Source organism: Lampetra fluviatilis, chromosome 76 (assembly GCF_964198595.1).
Source record: "Lampetra fluviatilis chromosome 76, kcLamFluv1.1, whole genome shotgun sequence".
Classification (NCBI taxonomy): domain Eukaryota; kingdom Metazoa; phylum Chordata; class Hyperoartia; order Petromyzontiformes; family Petromyzontidae; genus Lampetra; species Lampetra fluviatilis.
In genome coordinates, this window is record NC_136350.1 from 1,941,543 (window position 1) to 1,952,172 (window position 10,630).

At 46.8% G+C, this 10,630-nt stretch overlaps 1 protein-coding gene across 3 annotated transcripts; it reads right to left on the bottom strand.

The window, feature by feature from the left end:
* Positions 1-959: 959 nt before the first annotated feature.
* LOC144953446 (uncharacterized) lies at positions 960-6,841 on the bottom strand. Of its 3 annotated transcripts, XM_078884023.1 has the most exons (3): positions 6,796-6,841; positions 5,835-5,964; positions 960-5,056 (listed from the first exon to the last, which is right to left on the bottom strand). In XM_078884023.1, the coding sequence occupies exon 3, from the start codon at positions 5,044-5,046 to the stop codon at positions 3,202-3,204; it is 1,845 nt and encodes a 614-aa protein (XP_078740149.1). In that variant the 5' UTR covers positions 5,047-5,056; positions 5,835-5,964; positions 6,796-6,841; the 3' UTR covers positions 960-3,201. The 3 variants fall into 3 exon arrangements, with proteins under 3 accessions (XP_078740149.1, XP_078740150.1, XP_078740151.1); XM_078884024.1 differs by lacking the exon at positions 5,835-5,964 and having other exon boundaries at positions 6,796-6,833; XM_078884025.1 differs by lacking the exon at positions 5,835-5,964 and having other exon boundaries at positions 960-5,037; positions 6,796-6,813.
* Between the last annotated feature and the right edge of the window lie 3,789 nt (positions 6,842-10,630).

Below are 10,630 nucleotides of genomic sequence, written 5' to 3' on the forward strand. Positions count from 1 at the left end.
TTGTACTCCGAAGTGAAGACATCATCGGTCCTCAAGTCCCGGGTTGTCGTCCTGGCGTCCTGGGCCAGGCAGGCCGTTGCCTGCCTGGTTCAGTCTGTGTCGTGTTCTAGAGTGTTAGTGAGTTGAGGAAGGTGGTCACCACCTCATGTACAGTGTTATATTACTTACCAAGCTGCGTGTGTGCACCTAATTCGAACCCACTACACTATTACTGCCTGTCCAACTAGACACTGCACCTGCCCATCTCGGCCAATCACGTGCCCACTGTGGTTTGTGCCCATTCCATCGAGAAGCCGTTTGTCTCATCATCTCGGCTTCTGGTGTATGTACCACGTTAAGGTATCGCAACTCAAGAAAATAGCGGTTTACGCCCCTTCACCACGTATACTTCAGTGTCTGGAGTCTTGCCTCTCTGGTGATGTAGTTCATTACCAAGTCACCACTGGAGCCGAGTGGACTTGCCGATGACTGTTCTAGAGGTGTCAAGATGAGCTCCTATGGAGATTCATAAAGGATGCTCCTTGACACTTAAGAGGCAGTCGCCCTCCAGCACTAAAGGGCAGGGAAGCAACGCTCACAATGATAAGTGGAGAGCAGGGAAGATAAAACGCAATGATGTGGCAGTGGGGAGCACAGGTGGTGAGTCTGCCAGTGATCTCAGTCAATCCATGGCAGCTGGGTCTGTTCTGTGATCTGCCAGAGGGCATTTGACATTTCACGTGGCCTTAAAAGTGCACCTAACATGGTACATAAACTAGAGAAATTCCATGTGTAGCCGGCCCACCCTGCCCTCCCATGAATCGTAACGAGGGGATAGGTCGGCCAAATAAAAAATGAAGCTCAGAGAGGATGAACATATACTCTGCATTGTTTTCTGTCCTCCGGAGAAGTGGGCGACTCCACTACAGATGGGCACCAGAGGTTTGTGAAACGGAAATGCTTTATTTAAAATTGTTCTTTCAAGGAGCATTTGCATATCTGCAATAATGACCAAACATATCCCTAGCACCTTCCACGTCACACATCTCAGAGCAGCTACTCAGCACGGAATCTACCGCAAACATAAATAACAGCCGCTTTTCAAATCTAAGAACATTTAACATCTTATTTAACAATACAAATGTAAATATTCCACACCAAACATATGCATCAAATATCTGTAGTGCCTCTTAAATGTGCTACATTCCTAATTCATATTGCATTAATGAATCAATAGTACTTATATTATGAATAATAAAGCAATAACACGTAAAATTATAGTGACATGTAAATTTGGGATATTTAACTGACAATAACCACAAAAGCTTTCTTTTTGAATTGTGACTGGAACCTCTGCCAAAACACCTATTCTGCTTGCCCCATTAACTGAATGTAAGGCTAAATTCGTATGCAGGCAATTTTGTGCATTTTACATGCACAAATCTGGCTGTCGCCTGATGAAGCTAGTTGTAATTACTGGCAAAACATCGTACTCAGATAGTAAATGATCTGGCTTGGCTCTCCAACACTGCTGTACGAGTAACGAATTGGCATGTTCGGTTTCCGTGAAAAACCTTAATTGGCTGCGTCGGATGGTGGCTGGTTTAACGACATACTTTTTTTAGTTACGCGATCTAACCCAAAAAAAAAAACTATTATAGATATTAGTTGCGAAAGGCCACGTGTTAAACTCAGCAATATCTGCACAGATGGGGGGGGGGGGGGGTGAGAAGAGGACATCAGTGGGGGCAATGGGCGAGACACCGAGAGGCCCTTCGTAGTCGCTAGAGTAAGGCGGCCTTTGGTCGGCGAAATTCGAATATTAAACTTCCTGCAAAAAACGGCAAACACAATAAAACTGGAAAAAAGTGAACGTATCATACCTGTAATCATTACCAGACACAAACCTATCACCCTCCACTTCGCACAGTACCTCTTGATGGGATTTAGCACCAGTGTTCATTTTCCAGACCCAATTATAACCAATATATGTTGAAATATTAAAATTTACTTTAATAGTATCAACGTCTTAATTGTGAATATGTTCACCACCAATAACTCAATCAACAGTCAAACATTACCTAGTCCATGGCTTTCGATTAACATTAAAATAATATTTATTTAAGTTATATTTGATTTTCTATTTGAATAATGGAATATCTCACCGTACTTTGAAATCTACACACTGTTTGGGCATGGCATGCTCTGAACATTACCTACACGCATAAAAAAAACACCAGCACCTGGCTCTACATAGCAAATACACGAACATTGCAGAGTGCACAATTATACGTGCGATTCATCACAGGTAAGCTCACACCAGCTACAGCAACTGCATGGCGCACAACACGCCTCACTGCAAGTGGCATGCAGCGTCAAGATGCAGAACTTTACTCTCATTCGGCACCTTTAAACTGCAACTCGCGACTGAGTGCAATGATACATTGCGTGCGATTCGTCACATGAAAAGCCAAAGACGGCTTCTTACACTATGCACTGTACACATACTATACATCACCATACATACACACATTTCACCACATCACAACATTTACAACATACTATTCACAATGCACTGCACACTTGACATTACACGACACTATAAACCACAATAACTACACTATGCAAGGTGCGTACATAGCCATCAGGTGGGATGTGCAGTAGATTTGCAGACGCCTGCTGTTAGCGTAACATTAAAAAAGTAACATCAGGCTAAGACAAATTAAATGAAACCCAAAGGGACTAAAAGCAAAACAAGTGCAAAAAGTAGGCCCGACATTAAATTATTTTGATATCATGAACATATATTTAGTGTATGAAGCCAAAAGTAAATTTTACAAAAAATTACCTTTTCTTTTATTAAAGGGCATTTAAAAAGCAATAAAAAAACAGACTGGGAGCATGCAGAAAAGCACGGCCACACATGACAGCCACTTTAATAGTAATGCCCAACAGTTCAAAATTAATACTTATTCAACCATCAAAATACATTCCTAATCCGTGTTTTATAAGGCAGCATAATGCTTTGCATATCCACTATTTAACTTCGACATTCAATAACTTCATATGTACAGAGAGCCCATCTATGCTTAGATAACACCTCAACCCCTATGCATTCTTGAAATGACAGAAGCCTGTGAATAAGGCGAATACTATGCAAAATCGTCTCAAACTCCAGGTTACACATCTTCCAAGGTGCCATTTCACACGTGCTGGCCCCTCCTACTCAGCTTTGTCCAAAAACTCCACCCACACCTCCACATCGACAAATTGCTGGGGATTGCCTCTCTCTCCCTCAGAATCGGAATGCTCCTCCTGCTTCACGCTGCCTCCATCCACTTGTAGATTGGGTCCTGGAGTCGAATCTTGATATTCACATTTCACAGTCACTTCTTCATATTTCACTTCTTCACATTTCACTGTCACTCCTGGCCGTGTTGCCAAGTTGGAATTTTCTTCTGATTCTCGTTTCATGAGAGATGGGCTCATTGCAGCATGTTGACTTTCACAAGTCAATTTCACTTTCTCCTTGTGGATCTTCTCATGCCTCTTTAGGTTTCCTGATAATGTAAAGTCCTTCCCACAAACAGTGCACTTGAAAGGATTCTCACTGGTGTGTGTTCTCTGATGAATATGAAGAGTTAATGGTTGAGCAAAAGCCTTCCCACACACAGTGCACTTGAAGGGCTTCTTGCCCGTGTGTGTTCTATTATGTTTCTTAAGATATGCTGACTCTGCAAATGCTTTACCACATACACTGCACTTGAAGGGCGTCTCACCAGTGTGTGTTCTCTGATGACTATGAAGAGTTTCTGAACGAGCAAATGCCTTCCCACACACAGTGCACTTGAAGGGCTTCTTGCCCGTGTGTGTTCTATTATGTTTCTTAAGATATGCTGACTCTGCAAATGCCTTACCACATACACTGCACTTGAAGGGCGTCTCACCAGTGTGCGTTCTCTGATGACTATGAAGAGTTTCTGAATGTGCAAATGCCTTCCCACACACAGTGCACTTGAAGGGCTTCTCACCGGTGTGTGTTCTCTGATGAATATGAAGAGTTTCTGAACGAGCAAATGCCTTCCCACACACAGTGCACTTGAAGGGCTTCTCACCGGTGTGTGTTCTCTGATGAATATGAAGAGTTACTGAACGAGCAAATGCCTTCCCACACACAGTGCACTTGAAGGGCTTCTCACCGGTGTGTGTTCTCTGATGAATACGAAGATTTTCTGAACGAGCAAATGTCTTGCCACACACAGTGCACTTGAAGGGCTTCTCGCCCGTGTGTGTTCTATTATGTTTCTTAAGATATACTGACTCTGCAAATGCCTTACCACATACACTGCACTTGAAGGACCTCTCGCCTGTGTGTGTTCTCTGATGAATTTGAAGAGTGTTTGAATGAGCAAATGACTTCCCACACACAGTGCACTTGAAGGGCTTCTCACCGGTGTGTGTTCTCTGATGAATATGAAGAGTTAATGGTTGAGCAAATGCCTTCCCACACACAGTGCACTTGAAGGGCTTTTCACCGGTGTGTGTTCTCTGATGAATATGAAGAGCTTCTGAACGAGCAAATGTCTTGCCACACACAGTGCACTTGAAGGGCTTCTCGCCAGTGTGTGTTCTAATATGTTTCTTAAGATATGCGGACTCTGCAAATGCCTTACCACATACACTGCACTTGAAGGACTTCTCGCCCGTGTGTGTTCTCTGATGAATTTGAAGAGTTTTTAAGTGAGCAAATGACTTCCCACATACAGTGCACTTGAAGGGCTTCTCACCAGTGTGTGTTCTCTGATGAACTTGAAGAGTTTCTGAAAGAACAAATGTCTTGCCACACACAGTGCACTTGAAGGGCTTCTCGCCCGTGTGTGTTCTATTATGTTTCTCAAGAAAAACTGACTCTGCAAATGCCTTACCACATACACTGCACTTGAAGGACTTCTCGCCTGTGTGTTTTCTCTGATGTCTCTTCAAGTTACCCATCTGATCGGTGCTGTATGGACACTGGATGCATTGGTGCCTTTTCCTTCCAGCTTTTGCCAAGCCTCTCTTCTCCATGTGATTGATTCTGCAAATACATACATATTACACAATTTTCAGGCAGACCTCGCTTAGTGCGACCCTTAGAGTGCCGATTTGTTCCAGTGCTCTTTGTCCTGGATATTTCATTCCGTAATTCTTTTTTAAGTTTACAAAGTGCTCACGAGTGAGAACACGCAGCAGCGCTTAGCCAAGCAAACGTACCCGGCCCAATCTTCACTCAGCCAATGAGAGCGACGCATGCTCTAAGCCAACCAGTCCCCACCCCCGCGATTTAATGATCACAATTCGTGGTCATGATTGTTTAAAAAATATTACTCGTTTAGCCAGTTGAGAACTCAAACGACCAGAATAGTGTCGCAGGCTCCACCTAAGAAAACCTAGCCACACAAATTCAGATTGAGGGCTTCACTAAGATCAGGGAGGTCCTGGAGCCTTTCTCTGAGAATGACCCAGACTGGAAGCGCAGCAGCTCCTTCAACCTTGTCTCCCCCCACTACCTTGTAGGATGAGCAAAGTAGAATGCACTCGTAAGTAGAGTACATAATACCGATGTTATAAATCATTATTTTTATTAAATGTTTAGCATCTGTATTATTAGCTCTATTACCGATACCCAAATAAAGCCCTCATATATTATTCAGACTAAAGATATAACATTGTCAGGAACGCATCGCTATATAGTATACAATGGGTTCATGATGACCCCTTGTAGCGCTGATCGATTGGCGCTCAATTCTCCAGGAACAAAGCATCTGGAGGAGCGCTAAGCGAGCTTTGGGTGTAAAGGGCAAGGGCACTCACACCGACTTGGAAGCCACTGGTCAGTCTGCCTCCTCTCTCAGTGACAAGGCAGGTTTGGCCCACGCACTGTCCAAGCAGGCTGAACCCACTGCCGTGCAAACGTCACCAATCCAGCATTCCAGGTTCACCACTCTGGTCAAATGAAGCGGTCACCCTGATTAGTAAGACAGAGTCGATAGATATAATTAAGTCCGTCTCGAAAACTCACCTATTTAAACGTTGTCTTTGTGTGTGTGTGGGTGGGCGGTAGTGTATCGGTTATCCCGCTGTGCTATAAACCGGCGACCCGGGTTCGATTTCCCCTCAAAGCCAACACTAGTGACATATCTGAACTGGTCCTAAGCCTCCCCTAGGTCAACTCAGCCTCCAATGAGTACCTTGTGCGGTGTGTAAACATTGCCACTCGGGAGACAAAGGCAGTCCGGGCGTGGTGCTGGTCACCTACCACTTCGTGTGCCGTGCCGGCCTTCATAGATGCTCGCTGACAGTGGGTGAGTGTGTAAGTGTATGAGTGGGAGCGTGTGGGTGAGCGTGTGGGTGGGCGAGTGTAATTGTGTAATGCTTTGATGTCTCATTCCGACTAAAAGTAAACGTCTGGGCTGGTTTCGTCCAAATATTCCAGTGTTGAAAAGTGGCCTGCAGATTACTCAATCGGGAATACGCGAATGCAAAACAAAAACTCGATGATCCTGAACTAGAGTATGGAGACTCTGAGAGGTGAAGTAGTCAGCCAGGTGAAGACACATTAAACTTAAGAGAATCAAAGCAAAGTCAGTCAGGCAAGGGAAGGGAAGGAGACAAGGCCTGCATGGCTCGGCCCCACGTAGTAACCTTCCAACCTGGACATCGATTCCATACTTGCCGCTACTCAATTGCTATCGCTACGAGAGAGAGAGAGAGGGAAGAAGCGAGGCTGTACCTGGGTAAACAACAACAACCAACATCACGATGTGAACTTCTCACCTCCGATCCGAGAGTTGCGCGCACAGAAGCAGCTCCTGGGAATCTCGTGACGTCACACGGAAGCACGCAGCGGGAGAAATGACATGACGTCACTAGCACCCACACCGCCTCCCCACAAGTTAACACGGATGTGTATGAAGAGATTATGTTAACGAGGCGTGCCCAAATATGGAGTTATTGGGCGTGGCCGCTGAACCGGACATAATGAATGAAATGGACAGGATTAATGGGTAAATTACGTTAATGAGCCGCCAGTGGTATTTGTTTTAATGGCTTGTAAATCGGAAGCAACCAAGCAGACTCAACATACGTCACCCCGGGCCTTTGAAGTTAAGGGAATAATATAAGTTTACAGTCATTCGTAAAAATTGGTTCTGCTGAAACATAAGTTTTCAGTTTCATTTTCATTTATTAGGTCTAACCCTGTGAGCCATGCGGCTCTTGACTCGGGTGCAACCACAACACAAAATACACGTGAACAAGAAACATCTTAAAGTGACTACACGCAACATAAAAATCCTGGAAAAAACAGCAAAGTCTTCCACAAAAACACCGTACTTCAACGCTGTGTGCAAAAATACATTTGGATGCAAGTCAAACAATAACAACCATAAGACAATGCAGATTAAAGTTATCAGGCTAACTCTGTGAAGGATGAATGCAAAATAACTCATCTCCCCACATTCTGAGCGTTTGCATCTCCCTCAGCATTGATAGCGTCCCTGAGATGAGCATACTGTTCTACACGCAGGCGTTTTTGATTCAGTTGAATGTAAAAAAGGCGTTCACTCTCAATTTTGGCATACTCATCGACAACATACAGCAGGTTATCATTCAGAGAATCGTCATCGGTGTTGAGGGCCGTCCATAAATGATGTCAAGCACCTAGGGGGGAGGGGAGTCAGACATTTGTGACGATGTGTTACGAGGGGGGAGGGGGGGTTTGAGAAATGTGACGTCACATCAAAATGCGCAACTTTAAATTAATATAACACGTTCTACTTAATTAAATAGAATTAACTTAAAGCTTTCGTGACTGCAGGAATTCATATTCTTGGGTCTTTCGGTAAAGTCACGTAGATAGCTTCAAAGAAAATAATCAAAAATAACAGAAAACTACGACGTTTTGATCGCATTGCAATCGAAACGTCTTAGTTTTGTTATTTTTATTCTATTTTAACCTATCTACATGACTTTACAGAAAGACCCAAGAATATAAATAGAATTGTTATAACAACATGAATTAAAATTCTTTTTAAAAAAAATTTTTTACATTTATGCAGGTCACCTCCAATTCATAGTGTTGTGTTGTTAAAGACGACTCGGAGGCAGATCTTCTTAGGGGCTTTCGCCAAGGGTTTATTAGGGGCTTACGCCTATTACTGGTTAGGGCTAATATACATCTCCCCAGGGGTAGGGTACTGGGTTCCCTAGCACACCGGCTATCCGGGCTCTTCCCTCTTCACCGAGCCGAGGGCTTAACCAACATCGGCCGACAGGGTAAAGCAGCCCCCCCTAGCCTGGTGCTAATTTCCCCTACCCTGGGTCCTGACTTCCACCTTCTCACGTTCCCAGGCTCTCACGACGACCCCGCTCACTTTATGGGTTCCAGCTTAAGTACTCCAGGACATTATGTCACCGCCCGTGACGTTATCATACCGGAAAGTCCACCTGACGCCACATCCTGTGACGTCATGGCACCAGATGGTGAGCGAGACGTAATGTCATCACATTACGAGAGCGGAGCCCGGCAACTCGGATGGGGAAACAACCACATCAAAAGAGCGCAAGTGACATGTGTGTGAAGAGAACAGGACCAGCTGCAAGAACACGACCCCACACTAGGGCAGCACGGTACAGGGAAACTTTGGGGACAGTTCCCACATGGGACACCGTAAAAGTGTCCGAAGAAGGCAAGGGACGAAGAAACGGCCCCACTGACCGTCACCGTATCCGCACGCCCCGCGAAGGTGTGCGTGACGCCGGCCCGCTTCCCCGCGTCGGCGTCGGAATCGGCGGTGTACTGGCAGGTGTCAAGTCCACCAGCACATCCACTGGGTGAGGCGCCACTCGTGGAATTACTGGCGGGGTTTCTGCAGGCACACACAAAGGGATGGGATCGCTCGCGCTATCACAACCTGTGCGGCCCGGCTTGGCGGACACAACAGTCACCCGGCCCCTAAGCAGTGGAGATGAGGGGATTCCGGCCGGCGCGAGAGAAGAGGAAAAAAAATAATAGACAAATTCAGACGCGTTTGATGCACAACCAACACGGCGATGAAACCAAATAGAGTAGAATCTCGGAGATGGAACGCACCAGAACCCGAACAAATCGGTGTTCGACCAAATCGGTGTGGAAATGGGCGTCTGGAACAAATTAAGTTCGATCTTCGGGGTTCCACTGTATGTACACCTTCACCCACACAACACGGATGGCAGGGTTCCCCGACCCCCAGCCACGTTCCATCCACTAGGCAGTGATAGAACGAAGATGGAAGAGCTGCCTAGCGCTCACACACACACCCCAATCAGGACGTCATCCGACATCCCGGGTCGAGACGTCATGCGTCAGAACCAACCCATGTCCCGGGGCGAAGAAGTCGCGCTTCAGGGACGCCCCCAGGATCTGCATTTTAGTTAAAGAAAATAGTTTGGCGTGAAAATTGGCCGAAATGGCGGCCGCACGCGCAAACGGCTTCCCCACGGTTTCCTGTGCTTCGCCCAAAATGGCGGCTGCACGCGTGATCCGCATCTTCGCGGCCTCACGCGCTCGCACAAAATGGCGTCTGCATGCACGAACCGCATCTCGGCGATTTCCCGTGCATGCACAACATGGCGGCTGCACGCGTGGTTTCCCGTGCTCGCACAACGTAGCAGCCCTCCCTTGAAGGCCACCCCGGGCATCTTATGCCACCAGGCATCACCCCCCGCCTTTCCGACGTGCACGCGTTGGCCGTATCGCGGGAATTTTAACCGAGTCTCTCTCCGAGACCCGCATCGCAGCCTATAGCCGTACCGACCGAGCCGAGAGCAGCCATGGCATCACCCCCCACCTTCCCGACGCACACGCATCGGCCGTATCAGGGGAACGTTAACCAAGTCTCTCTCCGAGACCCGCATCGCAGCCTATAGCCGTACCGACCGAGCCGAGAACAGCTATCGCCCACCTACTGCACAAAATGCACCCTAACAACGGAGGGATACAGTCCCAACGCAACTGGACAACAACGCCTGAACACCACGAACTTCCAGCCCACTGTTTCAACATGCCTCGGAGTGTTTCAATCTCCGGGCCGTCAGGTCGAGCCTACAGCTCCAGACGCACCACAGAGGGTCTCAACCTCCAGGCTGTCAGGTCAAGCCGTCAGCCATAGCATGACGGGATCACGCTCTCCGAGCCATGTGAGCGCACAGCCCCCTAGGCTAGACACGCCACGGAGTGTCTCAATCTCCGGGCGGTCAGGTAAAGCCGTCAGCCACAGCATGACGGGACCACACTCTCGTGTTAGACATGCAACACTCACTGGACCATCCTGGTCAGGATCTGCACCCAAAATATTCGACAGCCAGCACCACAATTGCAAACACTGGCAGCATGTCAGCTTCCCAATTTAATTGCTCCATACCAATGGCGGCAGAGCCACAACCCAAGGTAATCATCCCCCGCACGATCGCAATTTCATACAATCACAACACATACAATTTGAATTAGGATCCCCCCACTGAATTGATCCGATGCCGAACAGGTACGCACCATTTGTGACAATCGAGAATACCCAATGATCACAACAACACACCTCACATCCCGTAGAGAAGACATGACCTGTGCAACAAC